Here is a 19707-nt window from a genome sequence, read left to right as displayed (position 1 = left end):
TCTATTGCCCATTCGTTAGCATACCCGAGGCAATCTGTCACGTTGCCTTAAGATGGATAAGCGGGCTTTTTTATTGATGATTTAGGTTTTTTTAAAGGGCGTAGAGTTGCGGGATGAGCTTGACAATTGGGTATAGTTGGATATAGTGGAGCAGATATTGCTATTTTTTTTTTTCACTCTAAACCCATGTGATGAGTAACTAATTCGCGAGCGGGAGTCTCTTGCGTAGACGCCGATACAGGCCGAATGTGACTGCATTCATGTACATGTATTGTTGTTTCAGGAAAAGCGTGCATTGATCATTTCAAACAGTATAGCAAAGTTCGATTGATGAGAAGCGTGAATTGAGTCGATCAATTGAGCCAAACGAAGCCAATAATCAACAACGATGGCTCCCAAGCTCGACGAGACACTCGCCTCTATCCTCTCATCACGCTTTTCTCAAGGCCGCCTTCGCCGCCTCACAATTCCTTCTCCCAGCTCTGTCGACTTTTCTTCAAACAGCTATCTATCACTTTCGTCCAATCCAGCTGTCAAAGCTGCCTATTTGTCCTTCATCCAACCATACCTGCAATCAACAGACTCTGGAGCTGGCTTTGGCCTGGGATCTGGAGGTTCTCGATTATTAGACGGCAACTCAGCATTCACAGAGGATCTGGAAGATCGAATTGCTAAGTTTCACGGTGCAGATTCAGGACTGTTATTTAATTCTGGATTCGAAGCCAACACAGGGCTATTCGCCTGTGTGCCGCAAAAGGGAGATGTCATTGTTTACGACGAATTGATTCATGCCAGTGTTCATGATGGCATGAGATTAAGTAGAGCGCAAAGAATTCCTTTTGCACATAACAAAGTCTATGAAGATTCCGCAGCAGCATCAGAAACAGCAAGCGAGAAGGGCAAACGCCAATGCCTAGACTCCTTATTGAGAAGCTTAACAGAGGGCGCTGAAGGAGTGGATGTACGGAATGGGAAGAAAAACATCTTCATAGCAGTTGAGGGAGTGTATAGTATGGATGGAGATGCAGCACCGCTAAGAGACATTGCTGAATGTGTGGAAAAGAGACTACCCCTGGGCAACGGCTACATCATTGTCGACGAGGCGCACTCCACAGGAATATTTGGCAACCAGGGCAGAGGGCTCGTCTGCCATCTTGGGCTTGAAGGCAGAATATGGGGTCGTGTGCACACCTTTGGTAAAGCTATGGGATGCTCCGGAGGTGAGTGTCGTCTTCTCTCTCCATTTTACTTCTTAACATACTAATGGAATTGTGCATGAAAATAGCCATTGTGCTATGTTCTTCGGTAACGAGATCATATCTCATCAACTATGCCCGCAGCTTCATCTATACAACCGCCATGGCCTTTCCTTCTCTCGCCAGCATACGCACAACCTACGATTTTCTAGCACAGGGTCACGCGGATCCTCTCCTTCAGCATCTCCAGTCACTCATCCTCCAAATGCATAACCTCCTCACTAATACTATTAAACAACATCATCCTTCACCAGAGTTATTCCGCATAAACCCTGAGACACCACAATCGCCGATTCTACCACTGTTTACGAATCGAGCAAGGAACTTGGCGCAATACTGCCAAGAGAGAGGCTTCACTGTGAGACCGATTGTAGCACCGACAGTTCCAGCTGGACAGGACAGAGTAAGAGTATGCCTGCATGCCGGAAACACTGTGGAAGAGGTGGAAGGACTGTGCAAGGCAGTAGAAGAATGGATAACGGGTGCCATAAAGAGCAAGTTATAGTAATTGAAATATAATATTTTGTGCTTGTATATGTAGAAATAGTCTCACTAGTGCCATCCCTGTGATGCTCGTTGCGAGAAACCTTTTTTGTTTATCCCTTTTCTTTTCTTTTCTTTTCTTTTCTTTTCTTTCATTTCCTATTGATCATGACAAAACAAAATCGTAAAAATTACTCATAGCCATCCATCTATGCGCTTGAGGGATCCATGGGCTTCTTGTCAAAGCTCTGCATGGGTTCCAGCCCCCATCGGCCAAACATGGCGCTGTCCTCGTCCCAGCCATTGCACTCCGTCGTCAACATCTTCTCACCAGTAAAGATGGCGTTGGCACCGGCCATGAAGCAGAGCGCCTGCTTCTCCTCCGACATGGTCTTGCGGCCAGCAGCAATACGAATAATAGTCGCAGGCATCAGCAGACGTGCTGTGGCAATGGTGCGCAGCATGCTTGTGAAGGCAATGGGCTCGCGATCGCCCAATGGCGTTCCCTTGATCGGCACAAGGGCATTGACTGGGAAGCTCTCCGGGTGCTTAGGGAGCGTGGAGACTGTGTGCAGCAGCCCAACTCGGTCCTCGGATGATTCACCAAGACCCAGGATACCGCCAGAGCAGACGTTGATGCCGGCATCGCGCACATGGCTGAGCGTGGTCAGTCGCTCATCGTACGAGCGAGTCGAGATGATGGAAGGGTAGAACTCGCGGCTGGTGTCGACGTTGTGGTTGTAGGCAGTCAGGCCGGCGTCCTTGAGCTGGCGCGCCTGCTCGGCATCGATCATGCCCAGCGTCACACAGGCCTCCATGCCCATGGCCTTGACGCCCTTGACCATCTCGACGACGTTCTTCAGGCCCGACTTGCGGCCGCGCATGTCCCGCCATGCGGCGCCCATGCAGAAGCGCGTGCTGCCGTTGGCGCGGGCCTGGCGCGCGGCTTCCAGCACAGACTCGACCGACTCCATCTTCTTGGCTTCGAGGCCCGTGTCCTTGGAGTATCGCGACGACTGGGCGCAGTACGAGCAGTCCTCAGAGCAGCCGCCCGTCTTGATGTTCATCAGCGTGCATAGCTGGACCTCGCCGGGGCTGTGGAAGCGGCGATGAAGCGATCCCTGGTTGATGTCAGTCAGCTTCAGCGTGTTTGACTTCTGCCATCAATTGATTGGACTTACAGCCTGGTAGGCCAGCTCCAGCAGAGGCTGGTAGTAAATGGCCGAAATCTCCTCCTTGGTCCAGTTGTTGCGCGGCTGCGTTGCTGCCACCGCGTCGGCCACCAGCTTCTTCCCATCCAAGCCCGATTTCTGCTGCTGCTGCGGGGGAGGGGGAGGGGCAGCTCCAAAGTTGACGGGAGAGTCGACGGCGGTGCTGTTGGCTCGGCTGTTGATTCGCACCACGGCTGGGGCTTGCCTGAGCGAAGGCGAGAAGGGCTGGGCCAATCGCCCGGCCCTTAGAGTCGTGGTCGATATTCTCATTGTTGTGGTTGTTGTTGTGTGTGTTTCTCCGGCGTTGTTGCGAGAGTTGAATGGTATTGATTGATAGATAGATGGGGAGCAGCTATGACTCGCTACTATCCAATAGCTGAAAAGAGTGGGCAGATCGGGGTTTGGCTTGATGTGATTCAATGGCGTCTCTCTAGGCTCAAGGTCTACAGTGCGTGCATGTGGCACCACCGGTACGGACGAACTCGACCAGGACTTCAGCGCAACTCGCTATGATTAGTCGAATTCCCTCATCCTTTCTCTTCTACTCTTGTCTTCTTAGTCTATTTGGCTGTCTGTCTAGCTGCGGCTTACCTTCTCTGCCCTCCGCATTGGCGGATCTTCGGCCGGCGGGGCACGCCGTTGACTCCATCCAAATCCGGTTTCGGTTTTTGTTGGGCACTGCTATCTAACAGTATTCTAACCTGCTGTCATTTGGATGCGTAACGCGGCCCTGTCCTGCCGCGTCTTGTGCTATGGGGTAATAGAAAAAAAAATGGCCTCGGTTATCGAGTCAATACTGAAAGGGCAAAGCGGGTGGCTTCGGTTCAGCTTAAAGCAGCGGCTCGGTAATTTTTTGTCACTCTCCCTTGTGCCGACGAGCGTAAAAGGAGGTGATCAGCATCAATGAAATGAATCAGAGCGCTTGGATAGGATATAAGTTGACTTCATCGTCTCTGTATCTACATGTATATGGCTCATATGAATTTGTACCTGGCGAATGACAGCTGCGTACCGTGCCTTGGCAAGCGACGAGGAGAATAGCTACACGCACATGGTATTCTAAACTCCATGGCGTCTCCAGATAGTTTGTTTAACAAGCGCTTTTGCATGTTTTTAAATATTTTTCTACTGGACTCTTTAATCATTGATTGATTGACTCTTTGTTTCCCCCACGTTTATCTTGTGCTTGATCGCTATAAACTACATGTACACGCCTGCAATGCCGTCTCTCCCCTATTGAAGGGGCCTACTATAACCCTCTGTATTTTAGCGCTGGCGCTGAATACATGATGCAACCATCTGAGAGATCGCCACTAGCACATGATTATTATTGTAGTCTATCAAAGGGGACTAAAAGGTTCTAGAATATAATATTTTAGAGCTATCAAGAGCGTTCCTGATGATCCGAGGCTGCGGCCCTCTTATTATCGGACCATGCTTCGTACCTGTGTAGGCCAGGTTTCTTAATGCTTCGGTTGGTAAACCACTTGCTGTTCTGCATGCATCGAATATAGCGAAAATTACCTGAAACAGCGAAATTGGCTGCGAATCTACAGATTGGACGATGGAATAATTCAATAAAATAGCATTTCATCTGTACATTTGTGTATACATTCGCGCCCAAAACTGAAGAACCTACGCCAACATACCTCGTGAGCTGGGCGTGGTTATTGACTCATTTAAAGCTCAACAAGAGATTGTGCAACGCGGCCTTGCTTTTTACGCAGATACACCTTGCAATCTAATGTCCCTCTTATATCTCTACATGATCTAGCTCATCATAAATATACATTGTAGAATTGAGTCGTCGCAACACTACTTGACTGACCAATTCTACAAGTTTCCCTCGTTACCTATACTACATGGGTGGGTGTAAAGTTGTTCATATGCTACTGTATAACGCGATATCATATATATAATGATGTTAGCATTGTCGGCTTCTATCCCCATCATTTTATCTCCATTATTACAGAGCACAGCTTCAGGTACATCGAACCAGGAGGCAGCTTCTTTGCCGCGGTCAGATTTATGGGGTTACCCAGAATAGACGCGGCAATAGCCCAGAAGCATTTGCCGCCACGGGGTTCCGCATTACACATATATGTATTACAACAGCGAAGCATGAACCAATTGACCAAATCGCTACATTATAAGAGCTGCAGAAGAGGCTTTTATTAAGGAAGGCCAATAAGTTCGTCGTATTTTGCCAACTAATCAGAGCGCAGCGGTTAGAGAGGTCCCATAACGACAGGGGATATGCATGTTGGTTGGGACATCCGCTGCGCAGTCGGCTTATTTTGCCCGCAAACACCTCCCATCTATTAGGAATATTTCCTATTTGTGTGATAAGGCGAGCGAATCTGAATGAGATAGACAACGCCGCGGCTCCCGGAGACCCTCGGTATTGGATGCGTTACTATCAGGTTAGCCGCGAATGCTCCTTCGCTCTTTTTGACCCTTTGTTTCAGGTTGATTCAGCCGCGCGGTTCATTCAAGGCTGTGTCGGCTGACGGGTTTCGTGCGGTTACATCGACCTGCTCGATATGAAGATTTTGACAGTAATAGTCCACATAACCAACGCAAATGCTGTAGTAGCTATGCTGGTTTACAAGCCCCACCAATCCGAATTTCTGCATTAGAGCGGAGTTCAGTTTTTATTATTCCTACACTGTCCAATCTAGATTCCTCTCTTGCCGCTGGGCCATACCGAGCTGACGAAAATCAGACGAGATCATGTCACAGAACAACAGCTATGCTATAGATTATGGCTGGCTTAAATATTCAGCTGATACCTACGTTGAAGAGACGTAAGAGTCAATATTTGATGTGCCTACTGTGATTTCTAATTTTTCCTTTTGCAAGCAAAGTCTTTACCCGTGTGGACATCTGACGCATTGGCCGTCCGTCCCAACACCTTTCGGTATACCACGCATACTGTCATGGTACGAGCACAATTGTGTATATTATTGCAAATATGACTTCACTACAGAAGGCCGAGGAGATTGTACGCCGCTTGACCAGGAAATATGGGTACCTAAACGAGGAAATGATGAGCGATATCGAAAAATGGAAACCAGAATACCGTCGCGAAATCGACGAAAACTGGCTTGCGATGGAGAATACGGCGGCGCACTCGATCAAGACGTTTGTGCTGCCCAAAGCCCCCAAAATATACAAAGGTACTAACGAATCTTCAGACTAGCCAAGCAAATTTATGGTAGTGGCGCTCGATTTGTGTTTGAACTTCTTCAAAACGCGGAAGATAATATCTTTTCCAAGACCACCGAAGATCCTTTCATTTCCTTTAAGGTGTATGAAAATCGCATTATTGTAGAATGTAATGAAGACGGCTTTACCGAGCGGGACTTGGTGGCCATTTGTGCAGTTGGGCAGAGTACCAAATCCTCCTCATATGGCTATATTGGCGCGAAGGGCATCGGTTTCAAGTCTGTTTTTATCGCCGCTTGGAAGGTATATATCCAATCTGGGAACTTCTCATTTGAATTTAGGCATAAGAAAGATGACCCAGGACTTGGTATGGTCAGACCTATTTGGGTATCGACTCGTGAGAAGCTTAAAGGGCCACTAACACGCATGACTCTTCATTTTCATGACGAAGGAGACCCGGACGATCTTCAACACCTCAAGTCAATGATATTCAAACAGTTGGAAGACCTGCAACAAACATGTCTGCTTTTTCTGAAAAAACTTCAGAAAATAAAGGTCACCTTTTATGACAAAAATGAAAGGGTCGAGAAGTCGAAAGAGTTCCTTAAGCGCCAAGTCGATGAATACCGAGTAGCTTTGGACACAAGCTCCACCAAAGGGACCAAGACAAGGAATCAAAGTCAAATTTACCATATCACGACATTGAAAGCAAATGAATTAGCGAGGAGCGATAATCGCGATTTACCCAATACGGATGAAGCTCGGGCTATCTCGACTACGGCCGAGGTCGTTTTAGCATTTCCTCTCTCAGTCCAATTCAAGCCGCTTGTTGATACAGAGAAGAAACAAGAAATATTCGCATTCTTACCCGTAAGGGAATCAGATTATAAGGTGAGATTTTATATACAGCGTCATTATATCCTAATTTCTTTGCACAAAAGGATTAACACTCACGTCATGTAGTTTCTTATTCATTCGGATTTTGACACCAGCGCCAATCGCCAAGACATTATCACCACTTCTAAAAGGAATGAAAATCTCCTTTGCTGGATAGCAAAGGCATTCGTCTGTGCCGTCAAAGAGTTTTGCAAGCATGACACTTTATGCTATGAATGGCCGTTGTTTCTTCCAACCACTCAAGGCGCCTCGAACACGTTTTGGGCCGAGCTAGATGTGCAAATTCAAGAAATGGTAACTGGGAACCCCACTCTCAGATCACGGCGCCGAAAAGAGCTGCGTCTCATCACCGATGTGTTCATCCTTGATTCTGATGCGGTATATGGGAAAGATGAGCCCATATTTGACGACCCAGTCAAGGATCCGTTTCTTTCACGAAAGTATTCTCCACGAGTAAAGCGGATTCTGGAGGACTATGGGCTTCAGTATTTCACAGCAGACGATTTATTGGCATTACTGAGAACTGATATTCACAACTCTAATTCAAGAATGTACGGAACGGAAATGACCGAAGAATGGCATTCAGCTGTTGCTAGACTGCTTTGTTCATGGTTTGATCATGGCTTTGCTGCGGCAAATCAATTAAAGGAATTGCGTTTGATTCCCCTTAGATACGGGACATGGACTTCTGCTGCGCGGAGTCCAGTATATTTTCCAGAAACAAAAGGCATTGACATCCCTGAAAAGCTGGATATTAGAGTTCTACAGGCTACGGCAGCGTCCAATGTCAACCGAAAGAGGCTCTTTGAGTATCTGGGTGCTTCAGAGGCGGATGATGCTATAGTTAGGGCATCGATACTAAGGGCATACACGTCGGCAAACATTATTCACCTCAAGGAAAGTATGGCTTATTTACGGTACCTATATCTCACACACCATCCTGGGGTATCTACCAAAACAGAGCTTAAAAATGTTGTGGTGGTGGATGGCCAGAGGAATCGTTGTCGGCCATACCAGACTGCCGTTTACCGTCCTGGAAGGACTCACTCTTTAAGCCCAGAGTCCCTTCTTGCGCCTGACGAGGCAGCTCCCGGATTCTCAGTTCCATTCATCCATTCATCGTACATGAGAAATGCTCCAGAGAAACCTACTTCAGACCATCCATCTTGGGAGACGTGGCTTTCCAACTTTGTTTGCATACGCGAACAGTTACCGCTTACCACATACAGTGGAGAAGCGTTATCGGAAGTTGTAATGTATGTCCATGAACACCGTCCAGAGCAATTTCTTGAACTGCTTAAGTATCTTTGGCGGAATGCGAGATTAAAAGTCAGGGAAAACCAGACTCTACGGCGAAACATCAAAGCTTTGCCCGCTAAAGATCTTTGCAGAGTGAGCTACCCCATCTCCCTGGGGGATACATGGCTCCCATTTGGGAATCTTTGCGGCCAAGTATCACTATACATGGAATTTCCGACACATTTCCCATTTCTCAAAATCGATAGCACCGGCTCAGCTGATACATTTGGTTTCGAATGGAGCTTTCTTACACAGTGTTTCGATGTCAGGAAAGAGGAAAATTTAGACTTCTATATGCAAATGTTGTGTTATATTCAAAAATCACACCTGGATGTCGTATCAGCTCTTCAGAGACAGAAGATATTCGATTTATACGCTGCTATCCACGCGAAGCTAGCCGTTGCTGGTAACCAATTGGAGGATCAACTCACAATTAAGTAAGTACGAAGAAAGTTAAATTTGGGTGTATTGACTGATAAGCTTGATTAGGGCTTTCTTCGCAGAGGCCAGAATTCTTGTGCCAGATGATGAAAGCACCTTCTGGCTCACAGATGGTGAAGTCCCCATCTGGGCATCGTCTTCGGATTGCTTGTGGCTCGCCCCCCCTGACATGCGATCAAAGTATTCTCTCAGTAGCCTTTATTCGAGAAGCTTAGGCGGTGATCAACTGGAGTATATAGGGCGCCTGTTTCAAAGGATTGTCGAAATACCTTCTGCCTCATTACTCGACATTGTGGCTGAGTTGGAATTACTGAAAGCTGAAGGTTGTGATGACCTTCAACAGATCGATCGGTTGTATAGATATCTGAGAAAAATAACCCCCCCTATAGACGATTTGAGGTGAGTTCGGTGGCACCACGCAGAACCAGAGATTTTCAAAATAGGCTGATAGAAACACAGAGGCGTATTTGCCACGAAACAACTAATATATGCGAAATGTCGTGGCGAATGGAGATGGTGCAACATCTCCGATTGTCTCTGGTCTAGTACGGTTGAAATCCGGGGTAAGGTCACCTTGGATTCGGACTACGAAGCCCTCAAATCATTTTTCGTTGAAATGCTAGGCGTTACATCACTCACCTTCCAAATGCTCTATGATGAATTGAAACAGCCGTCCCCGCAAAGTGGTATCAATGACCTTAAAGTCGCCATCTTATCTCTAAGCAGCCAACTCCAAACCAACTTGATGCCATTGGATCCGCAACCAATTCTGGATGCTAATATTTTCCCCGTAAGATACTGCAACGGAGAAGTCGCCCTCCGGTCAGCGAAGGTGGATTTTGCTATTCCAGACAGGGATTATTTAAGTATTGGATTCAAAGAGAAGATAGCGATGCTGGATTTTGATCTGGAAGATATTTGTCGGCTGAAGCCATTTTTCGAGTGGACAAAACTTCAAGGAAGATATCTCTCTAATTGCGTTATGGAGGGAACCTCTGTCTCCGAGACAGGACGACCCATTTTGGTAAAAAATAGGGATTTGAAGCGTAAAGCTTATTATATTCTTCGGTATGTAAAACATTTCCATAAAACTGGACTTAACGATGCTGATGGTCTATTAGAATTGCGGCTACCTTCAGCAGCCCCCGTTATCTGGCAGACCCATCTGGATTTTACCAGCTTTTGCGGACAATGAACACCATGGAGACAAATCGTATATCTTCTACCCTGAGTGTATCACAGAATAACGAGCAATTCTGCGTCGAGAACGTTATTGGAAATGAGCATATTGAATGCACCTCTTCCGGACTCACAATTTTTGTGCCTCGGAAGAGAAAGCCCCAGACGATCTGTTTCAGCTCGGCACTGCCGAGAAAGTTCGCCGAGTGGATAATGCAAGATCCGAAAATGCAAAAATCTGCCGCAGTTGAGAGTGAATTAGTTAACACTCTAGCTATTGTCTTTACATGTGATCGTTCTGTTCTCAACGAAATCTGCGACCGTCATGGAATCATTCAAGTTGGGGTGTCAAACGAGGATATCGAAGACGATGAGGAGGAGCAGGACGATAGTGATTTCGAAGAGGAACATGGTCAAATTCAGGAACAACTACAAGAGCAAGAGCAAGAGCAAGAGCAAGAACGAAGGCAAGAGCAGTCGCTACGCCTTAACAACCGTACATTAAGCGAAGGGACCCCATCGGAACAGCTATCTACCACAAGTCGTTCGCCAAGTCCTTCGTCAACAAATACTAGCTTTTATGAGACGTCAGAAACACCCTATTTAAGACGTCAAGGAAGCAACTCGGAGACATTAGCCGAGACCGTCATTCGGCGAAGTCATCTTTCAAATCACTCGCCGCCGGTTGGCCAAAGGCAGGAAGATATACCTTCTCATCAGCAACGTTCCATTCTTTATTCGGGCCATTTGAGCTCTCCTGATTCATCTTTGACTCCAGTAGAGAGTCGTGAGAATTTGGCATCTTCGGGGGCGTCTGACGATACGCAGTATGGCGTGCTTTTGGAGAGGGTTGTTGCCACAGCTCAGAGTGCTACATTTCCTTCTCAAGGTTCTTTTGATATGAGTGACTTGCGCAATAACCTTCCTGGACAGCTCAGCGATGATACATTTGAGAGTTTCGATGGATTGGGTATTGTCACTCGATTTCGATCAGCGAATCAGCTGGAGCGCGACAAGAAAGTCGGGGCCGCGGGCGAGCTATTCGTGAGTATTGCAAGTAGCGCAACATGAACTTTAAGGGCTAATTGATTTTTTATTGCAGGTGTTTGAGTTACTATCCACGCTTGAATTGCCCCGTTGGAGTAACGAGAACTGGCAGAGTACAATTAGAAGTTACGTTAGGGCCCATCCTAACTATCGCAACATGGCTAGTTGGCGTGGTAGAGAGACCGCAGACCTGGTTTACGACGATACTGAAGGCCAGCTCACTAATACTCTCATCGGTTGCGGCTATCTCGATCAAGATGAATGGCATAATGCTCGACCCAAGTACTATATAGAGGTAAAGACTACTACAGGGCCACGCGAGACCCCGTTCTACATGAGCAACAGCCAATACGAGCGTGTAAGTAAATTCCAAGAGGGTTGATCCCTGCGAAGACTAATGAAGTGCATACAGATGAGGCGCACACACGCAACACCGGATCGTTCAGAGATATACATGATCCTACGTGTGTTTTGGCTTAATAGCGATAATATTGGCATGTGCGTATACTTTGACCCTGAGCAACTGAGGCAAGACGGGAGATTGTTATTCACGGCGCAAACATGGTCTGTCACGCCTACTGTGGAATCTGAAGATTAATTACTCTGCCATGGTGTGGCACAGAAGGGCTAGATTAAGCCCAAAGCTTTGGCAGGAGGGCACGTTGCCAGAGCATTGAGAGGTAGCATCTGTATCTAACAGGCCATCGCATGGCTGTCTTGATGCTGGCAATTTCTCCAATAGAACTTTTAGAGTGTATCAATAACAAGAAAATTATGATCTAACCAGGCTTACACGCGCAGTACACTAGCGCTTCAGCTTCCGTGGCAGCCCCTGATAAATTGCCTGGCCTCCTTCAAAAGTTGCTCTACCTTTGAAACTATGGATATTGCATGCATAACACTTTCTCTATTTGTCTCGATCTATAGTATTTATATTTATAGGTGCCTATATATCTTATAGTTGTTGGCTTGTTCCGGTTTTAGCGGAAAGCTTCTATAGCCCATTAACTAGACTATAGGCAGCTTCAATAACATTTGCAGGTTTATATAAAGCCACCCCATCCTCAGCAGGCCTATTTCTTTATTAATAGACTCTTGGCTTGTATATTTTGAAAAGAAGCGGCAGTGTAGAGGGCTTCCAGTATCTATCCAAGTGACTACGATGGTTGGCAGTCTACTGCGTGTTTACACCTAGATAGCGTCGATTACAAATAACAACTTCACGCTTGTCAACATCAGCTATTGTAATGAACAGCCCTATTAGCTTATTCCGGTTGGAGAAGCTCGATTATACCTTTCACATTCATTTTGTAAATACAAAGCAGGTGTATTCTTAGTGAACAGCTAATTCACGTCAGCATTAATACCAAGTAGCCGAAATTGGCCCAGTCAGTCCAGCTTCATTCAACTATGTAACCACTGCTGTCTAAATCCGGATAATGGTAAACATTAACTTGCATATAACTAGCATAGCCAAATCGCCACTCCACCTGCTATTCTTCCAAATCACGCCGCTGCTCGTCAGCCGCCAATTAAGCGTCTGCTTTCCCCTCCTCTATTCAAAAAAGATCTGTCAGCTCTCAATTCTCCGGCTCTCCCCATTGCGTCATGCGCGTCAAAACCACGAGCTTGCGGGGTCTTTCACGCGTTTACGCTCAAAACCTACAAACCCAAAAGCAGAAAAAAGATGAGTAACGGAGTTGAAACAAACCGTTGATTAATAAGGCCATTTTTCGTAGCATTTAAATACATCTTCATACCTTTTTTGTTTCTGTCTTGGTTTATTAGTTTCCTTCCCGTGGTTTCAATTTTGTAGATCATTTATCAGTTAAAATAACACTTTGACAGTAGCCAAAATGGGATCCAAGTATGTCACTACTCTCACCACAGTTGACGATAATTATCATATCAGTTCCACCTCTCATTATTGCAATTCTCGCACACCTCAATCACAATAACATTGCGTACTAAACATTGGCTAACACAATAATCACCAACAGCCTCGTCGAGCTCGCAGACCGTCTCCTAAAGAATGGCGCTCACAAAGTTCTCCCCACGCCTCGCCGAGTTCGCGTCGTCTTCAACCAAACTACCATCGTAGATACTACCCGAGCGGTCTGGGTTTGGGAACACGAATGGTACCCTCAATTTTACATCCCCTCCTCCGAAATCAAGGACAGCACTCTCAGCGATAGCCAATCTATCGAGAGCGAAGGCACTGCGAAGACCGCAGCCATTGTCAAACTCACAGTTCCGGCAAAAGTGGGCGTTCCAGAGAAGACCACAGACCGAGTACTGAGGTTTGACAATGACCCTAGTTTGGGAGACTTGGCAGGACTTGTGAGACTAGAGTTCGGTGCGATGGGTGAGACCTCCGATATCCGTTCCAATCCATACAAATCTTTCATAATACAAATGCTAACCTCATATTAAAGACACATGGCTTGAAGAAGATGTCCGTATTATCGGCCACCCTAAGGACCCTTTCAAGCGCCTCGACTTCCTCCACTCCACTCGTCCTTTCGAAGTCCGCATCGATGGCAAAACGGTTGCCAAATCCCCCTACGCCATTCACCTTCACGAGACTGGCCTCAAAGTTCGCTATTATGTCCCCCTTGCTTCTATTGATCCATCTCTCCTTCGCCCTAGCACTACTACATCAATCTGCCCTTATAAGGGCATTGCAGAATACTACAATATCGTCCTAGATGGAAAAGAGTATAAGGATATTGTCTGGTATTATAACTTTCCGATTCAGGAGAGCATTGCCATTGCAGGCTTGATCTCCTTTTATAATGAGAAGGTGGAAATTTTGTTGGATGGAAAGGCAGTATAGAGGCAAACACCTGGATTCAACATAAGACAAAGCTGGCGAGAGATCAAGCGAGTCGGCCATGTATGATTTACGATATGATATATTAACGCAACAAGGCAAAACAATTGAAGATTTACAATAAAGCTCTTTGAGTAGAACATTAGTATAAAGTGACCATATATTGCACACTATCTACTTGCAGTCTTCCTAATAGAAAGCCTATACTTTATATATGCCAATTATTCCCGTCGTATATACCTAACACCAATCATACCCAATCACTAACCGATAAAATCCATATAATAAATAACACAAGCTAATCTACGCAGAGAAAGAGACTTCCCTTGTCATTCATATTATTTTCACCTTTCATACCCATCTCATTTCCGCCATCGTTTACTCACAAACGTCTTCTTCACATACAGCTGAAGCACGTTTCCAGCACCACAATATTCTGTAGCATTTCCAGGACACACAACATTGCATTCGGAGCTTGATACGTTCTTGCCTGGTGTAGAATCGGCCCAGCCCGCAAGATTCAGAGTATTGCCGCACCAACACTCTTGACCATACTCAACACCAGCGTACTTATACTGCCCACAGTGAGATAAGCAGACTTGCGGTGTCATAGTCGTGTCATTGTTATAAACCTGGTTGTCCATCAGTTTACCTTCCGAAGGCTCTGCCAGGCATCCATAGTAGGTAAAGTTCTTATTGCCATGGAAAATAACAGGACCAGTCGGAGATGGTGATGCAGACGGCGCAGATGAAGTAGCTGCTTCTGAAATAGTAGTAGCTGCTCCAGAGCTCTTGGGAGCTATTGAGGTGCCAAACCCTGAATTTGCAGTCGTAGCTGTAGCGTTGGACGAGAGCTTGTATAACTCGAGTCTAAATCCCGCGCCACAGAATTCTGTGTTGTCTCCAGCACAAGGGAACGAACAGTCCCCTTGGTTGGTAGCTTTGACAGTGCCTTCCTTCAAAACATTGCCACAGTAGCACTCTCTTCCATACTCGGTTCCAAAATAAGTAAACCCTTTGCAAAAAGTGGCGCAGGACTCGAGTGTCATCGAGTCGTTCGCATACATCTGGTCAATGATGGCACGATCATTAGGCGGCTCGTCCCAGCACCCTTGAAATATGTAGTTGTTCACAATCTTTTTGGTTGCAGGGCCGGTGGGAGTGGGAATAGACGTAGCCGTCCCCGAGCTTGTAGTCGGAGGGACAGTAGTTGGAGGGCTGAGGGTTGAAGAGGCAGCAGTCGCGGGAGCAGAGCTTGTAACCGGAATACCTTTAAGCTGATAAACGTTGAGTCGATCCGAACCGCCGCAAAACTCAGTCGAGTTACCATCACAAGTCATGCCGCAATCCCCAATCGGAGCAGGAACAGACCCATTTGCGAATGAATTATCACACCAGCACTCTCCACCGTACTCAAGGCCAGCATAGATGTAGCTGTCTGCCTTGCACGCCTCTATACAATCTGCGACAGTCTTGTTGGTAGTGTCTATAAAGTTGGCGAGAGCCCGCGCATCCGTAGCTTCAGTAAAGCAGCCAATACTGGAATAGCCATCCAATCCGGGGTTGACTGATGGTCCTGTAGGGGTTGGGCTGCTGGACGAGATGCTAGTGCTAGAAATACTAGTGTCAGTGCTTGTGGCGATCACAGTCGTACTTCCATTAGTAGGAGGAACAGTGGTAGCTGTGCTAGATACGGCTGAAGTTGTTGTAGAAATAACAGTAGTGCCGAGTTTGTAAACGTTGAGGCGGTTAGAGCCACCACAATACTCTGTGGAGTTGTCATTGCAGGTCATGCCACAATCCGTAATAGGGGCAGAAACGGAACCATCGCCAAATGAATCACCACACCAGCACTAAACACACAAATGTTAGTAACAAATTCTCCCCTAGTAAACGTACGGCATAAACGACTTACCTCTCCGCCGTATTCGACGCCAGCATAGGTGTAATTGCTAGCTTTGCAAGCGTCTACACATTCTTTTACAGTTCGCTTATCCGTATCAAGCTCATAAGGAAGAGCGCGTGCATTGGTAGCTTCAGTATAACATCCAATGCTGACATAACCGTCAACACCAGGATTTACCACGGGACCACCAGTCGGTGGTGGAGGGGTCGTCGAATTCGTAGACAAGGAATCGGCAAAAAGAGAAATAAAGGCCTCCGTGCCGTCGCCGTTTCCACCACAAACTTGGTTAATATCTCCACCGCAATAGTAGTTGCAATTAGAGTCATCAACCTTGAGAATAGGAATCGTATTTCCTGCCCAGCACTCTGTATGATACTGTGTTCCGCAGTATGCAAAGTTCTGCTCGGCGCATGCTGAAATGCACATGGCGTTGGTATTATTATCATTTCCGTAAAGCTGAGTAGACAGTTGACGGCCTGGGTTGTTCTCCTTGAAACATCCAATGTAACGATATCGGCCCTGGTCACTGTTGGGCAATAGAGGAGGAGCCTGTTCTGAGACGGCTTGGCAAAAGAATTGTATAAACTGCTTTCCGAACTTCGGATCGTTGGTATTCATTGTCCAAGGCGCTGTCCCGTTATAAGGATCGACGTTCCATTGCGATTTGGGGACAGTGCACGTGAGGGTAGCATTTGCGCTCTCACCCGGAGCCAAGGACGTTCCTTCAGCAAGATCGACCTGATTGACGGCTCGAATGAGACCAGCAAGACCAAAAGGAGGCTTGGAGACAGTAAGAGAGAGGCTGACACCGCCTTCCGGTGCCTTATTAGTAACGCGAAACTTGAGTGAGCGCTCGTTGTTCTCAGTGACGTTTCCAAAAGTGAAAGGAGTTCCATTAACGTATGGTACCCAGCCAGACGCATCAGGAGTCTGAAATTCGAGTAGCGCAACGGCGGCGGGGCCAGAGGAGCCAGCTATAGAAATTGTCTGGTTACCACCATCAGAAACAAACATCACAAAGCCAGAAAAGGTGCCGCTTTCAGAGCCATCAAACGTAATCTGTATAGTAGAGCTCCCTTCAGCTGCAATGGAAGAGGGGATGTTCTGCACAAGGAATTTACCAGCTGTTAAGTTACCCGAGCCGTTCCACGTTTGCCATGGACCAGTGGAGCTAATGTTAGAATACCGGACACTTTGGAAAGTAAGGGGCCCATTCCCAAGATTGGTGAGTATCATGGTCTCTGTGACGCCATCAGGGTTCTGCCCAGTGACAATGCCTTGGAAGGTAATTGTAGTTGGGGCAATTGATAGGAGTGGGCCAGCGCTCTGTCCAGTGCCGGTTAATCGAGCGTGAGTATTGGGACTGTAGCCAGCAACATTGTTTGTGGTATTAACGACAACATCATTCGAGATGAGGCCAACGGTGGTAGGACTAAAGCTGGCCTGGATGGTAAAAGAATCACCTTTGGCCAACTGAAGCGGCGTGGTGGGAAGGCTTGAGATGCTGTAATCTTTCTTAGAATCAAGCGCAATGCCGGTAACGGTTAGGTCGATCAAGGCTGTGCACTTGACGGACTGCGGGTCGCTGGTTGCTTTGAGATTAACATTACCAAACGCAACGGGCGAGGTGCAGTTGAGAGGCGCGTTAACGGGTGATCCAAAGCCATAGAAAAGGCCTTGGTTGGTCCCGACGTACACAATTCCATCGCCAAACACAGGTCGAGTAAATTTCATGACACCGGGGATGTTGAACGAGTTGATCATATTGAGCTTGCCATTGTTGGGAATAGCATCATAAATGCGGAGATTCAGACCTTGCACATCAGTCACCCAAAAGAGACCTGTTCCTGGCTGCCCGTTGAGAGAGGTTGTTGTACCATGGCTAACACCGAGAATATATGCGTTGGTCTCAGGGCTCTCAGCGACCTTGGTAAATGAAGGAACGCCGGCATCACAAGAGAATTTGAAGACATTAGATGGATGTTGAATAACGTTGATGTATATATAGCCACCCTCCAGAGGATAGACGCCAGCGCCAGCGTAGACAGAGTTATCGTTCTGATAGACTTGAATAGCAGCGTCCAAGTTGTTAGGGCCATTTCTGTAACCTCCCAGATTGTCCATATTGAGCCAATACGTCTTGCCACTCTTTCCGGTGACAACTCCGATGCGCTTTATATCGCCGCAGGAAAATTCACTTGGAAGGATCTCAAGAGGACTCGTACCCAGATCTCTATCAGCGCCATCTAAAGCTTGCTTCTCCCATGGCATGAAGAAGTCAATCAGGTTTAGGCTGCCATCAGAGTTGACCGTCATGTGGACGGCGGCTTCTTCTAGTGAAGTGGGAGGATTAAACCCCTTGACAGGGACGTTGGACAACTGTGACGCGTAGCCATTGCCGGTGGCATACCAAATAGAGCCAGCATCGTCAGATGCGATACCTCCACCAGACATCCAAACTCCTGCACCACGAATATCGTTGGGCACGCCTTTGCCTTCCATGGCATAGTATTCAACCAACTTGCCACTTGTCTTGTCCCAACCGATGATCCAGCCGGTAAAGTTATACTGAACACAATGCGACGCAAATCCAGCGTAAATGAACTGGCCAGTGTGTAGCAATGCAGTGCGCTGGTGGTGAATGCCTCCATTAAACATTCGCACATCGCTGTTGCGGGCGATGATTCCTTCCAAGGGAACCGGGAAGTTGGGTCTCTCGCTGAGATCATTGGCATCCAAAGCGTGGATAAAGTATCGGCCGGCAGGACGACCCTGAGGTGTATTTAACACAGCTTGATTGGCATATGTCTTTGAGGTGTAATAAATGGTATCGGTGTCAGGATCGATGACACCAGTAGCAGTGATGCCAATGTTGGGGTTAATATCGACACATCCATCGAGATCGGCAGCCAAGAAGGGAATGTGCAGATTCCTCGAGGCCAGGATCGCGCCGGTCTTTGCATCGAGCTTGTAGACATTGTTTTGTGTAGTTGCCACATACACGTACTGCTTTGTCCCACCACTGGGGGTATAGACGAGAGGCTGGGAGAAGATTTGCTCGGCCGCACCGCCGTAGACGCCAGGAAGGAGGGTCTGGAACAATTGGCCAAACGAAGAGCTCCCCACGACAGAGGGATCCATATTGTGATTCCTAGTTGCAATTAGTTACTGGTAGAAGAACAAACAACTCCTGGCTCTCTTACGTTTGGTATCCGGCCCTAGAGTTATCACCGCCCCAGGTTATGGTATCTGTCGACGCCAGCCCTTGGGCCAGGCCGACAAAGGCCGTGAGCAGCAGTACCGCTAAACCCATTATTGCAAATATCAACGATGGATGCGAAGCACAGTTGTGTCCAACGACAACCAAAACGGCGGAGACTCGCCCATCTTAAAGGAAAACGAGATGATAAGCCTCTGAGCTAGTCCGCCAAGAGAATATACAAGACGGATATCGCTCGTACTCGATATCGGTACCCATGTCCGAGAGAGTTGAGAGCTGAACAACCCTGGCCGGGCCTCGGAATGGCAGGAAGCAGCCGTCATGCCATGGTCACTCGCTCGGAATCCTCAGGGACCCATATCTTGCCACTTGGCTAGCTCTTCAACTTGCCTTCACCGGCAGACTGGTGGAGACACGGGCTGATGGCGCATCGAAAAAACGCAGCCGCACAGCCAGTGCGACGTGGACGGTGGGAGCAGCAATACCCACAGACCAGACCTCGTTCACCATAGGTAGTTCCAGGTAGAAGTAGGCACATGCAGTGCAGAAGCAGTCAACCGGGGGTTTCGGCAGGCTTCCGTAGCATAGTAGGTAGAGAAGCAAGACTAAAGCTGGCGTCTTGGGGGGCCAAAGAGCGGATTGTGATAGAGCAACAGAGCTCAATGTTTGCTTGGCCAAGCCGAGTCTGGCCAAGCCGAGTCTGGCCAAGCCGAGTCTGGCGCAAAGCCACCACCGCTCAGCTAGGGACAAATCAGATCTAGCCGCGG

General features: G+C 47.3%; 5 protein-coding genes across 5 annotated transcripts; 3 read left to right on the top strand and 2 right to left on the bottom strand.

Annotated features, from left to right (window-relative positions):
- Positions 1-262: 262 nt before the first annotated feature.
- TrAFT101_010871 (uncharacterized protein) lies at positions 263-2129 on the top strand. The gene is made up of 2 exons (XM_024900979.2): positions 263-1220; positions 1286-2129. The coding sequence occupies exons 1-2, from the start codon at positions 389-391 to the stop codon at positions 1759-1761; spliced, it is 1308 nt and encodes a 435-aa protein (XP_024756816.1). The 5' UTR covers positions 263-388; the 3' UTR covers positions 1762-2129.
- On the bottom strand, positions 1740-3822 carry BIO2 (biotin synthase). Its single transcript, XM_024901062.2, has 3 exons — positions 3542-3822; positions 2921-3442; positions 1740-2860 (listed from the first exon to the last, which is right to left on the bottom strand). Exons 1-3 carry the CDS (start codon positions 3557-3559, stop codon positions 1949-1951), a joined length of 1452 nt encoding a protein of 483 aa, XP_024756815.2. The 5' UTR covers positions 3560-3822; the 3' UTR covers positions 1740-1948.
- Positions 3823-5563: 1741 nt separating this feature from the next.
- TrAFT101_010869 (uncharacterized protein) lies at positions 5564-11828 on the top strand. Its single transcript, XM_024902089.2, has 9 exons — positions 5564-5757; positions 5818-6094; positions 6148-7009; positions 7082-8751; positions 8804-9154; positions 9215-9823; positions 9877-10978; positions 11037-11339; positions 11394-11828. Exons 2-9 carry the CDS (start codon positions 5925-5927, stop codon positions 11577-11579), a joined length of 5253 nt encoding a protein of 1750 aa, XP_024756814.2. The 5' UTR covers positions 5564-5757; positions 5818-5924; the 3' UTR covers positions 11580-11828.
- Positions 11829-12668: 840 nt separating this feature from the next.
- On the top strand, positions 12669-14014 carry TrAFT101_010868 (uncharacterized protein). Its single transcript, XM_024902766.2, has 3 exons — positions 12669-12848; positions 12982-13346; positions 13417-14014. The coding sequence occupies exons 1-3, from the start codon at positions 12838-12840 to the stop codon at positions 13815-13817; spliced, it is 777 nt and encodes a 258-aa protein (XP_024756813.1). The 5' UTR covers positions 12669-12837; the 3' UTR covers positions 13818-14014.
- TrAFT101_010867 (uncharacterized protein) lies at positions 13970-19123 on the bottom strand. Its single transcript, XM_024905484.2, has 3 exons — positions 18924-19123; positions 15730-18871; positions 13970-15667 (listed from the first exon to the last, which is right to left on the bottom strand). Exons 1-3 carry the CDS (start codon positions 19031-19033, stop codon positions 14177-14179), a joined length of 4743 nt encoding a protein of 1580 aa, XP_024756812.1. The 5' UTR covers positions 19034-19123; the 3' UTR covers positions 13970-14176.
- Positions 19124-19707: the final 584 nt, after the last annotated feature.

This window comes from Trichoderma asperellum, chromosome 7 (assembly GCF_020647865.1).
Source record: "Trichoderma asperellum chromosome 7, complete sequence".
NCBI lineage: Eukaryota > Fungi > Ascomycota > Sordariomycetes > Hypocreales > Hypocreaceae > Trichoderma > Trichoderma asperellum.
Note: the sequence above shows the minus strand (reverse complement) of the source record. Positions and strands in the feature narration are given on the sequence as shown.

Excerpts from the sequence above, each read along its gene's own strand:
- TrAFT101_010871 (XM_024900979.2), top strand. The coding sequence starts at position 389 with ATGGCTCCCAAGCTCGACGAGACACTCGCCTCTATCCTCTCATCACGC. Across the intron at positions 1,221-1,285 it reads AGCTATGGGATGCTCCGGAG|CCATTGTGCTATGTTCTTCG; the intron begins GTGAGTGTCGTC and ends GCATGAAAATAG.
- BIO2 (XM_024901062.2), bottom strand. Across the intron at positions 2,861-2,920 it reads TGGAGCTGGCCTACCAGGCT|GGATCGCTTCATCGCCGCTT; the intron begins GTAAGTCCAATC and ends GACATCAACCAG.
- TrAFT101_010869 (XM_024902089.2), top strand. The coding sequence starts at position 5,925 with ATGACTTCACTACAGAAGGCCGAGGAGATTGTACGCCGCTTGACCAGG. Across the intron at positions 7,010-7,081 it reads TAAGGGAATCAGATTATAAG|TTTCTTATTCATTCGGATTT; the intron begins GTGAGATTTTAT and ends CACGTCATGTAG. Across the intron at positions 9,824-9,876 it reads AAAGCTTATTATATTCTTCG|AATTGCGGCTACCTTCAGCA; the intron begins GTATGTAAAACA and ends ATGGTCTATTAG.
- TrAFT101_010868 (XM_024902766.2), top strand. Across the intron at positions 13,347-13,416 it reads ACTAGAGTTCGGTGCGATGG|ACACATGGCTTGAAGAAGAT; the intron begins GTGAGACCTCCG and ends CTCATATTAAAG.
- TrAFT101_010867 (XM_024905484.2), bottom strand. The coding sequence starts at position 19,033 with ATGGGTTTAGCGGTACTGCTGCTCACGGCCTTTGTCGGCCTGGCCCAA. Across the intron at positions 18,872-18,923 it reads TCTAGGGCCGGATACCAAAC|GAATCACAATATGGATCCCT; the intron begins GTAAGAGAGCCA and ends AATTGCAACTAG. Across the intron at positions 15,668-15,729 it reads GCGTCGAATACGGCGGAGAG|TGCTGGTGTGGTGATTCATT; the intron begins GTAAGTCGTTTA and ends TTGTGTGTTTAG.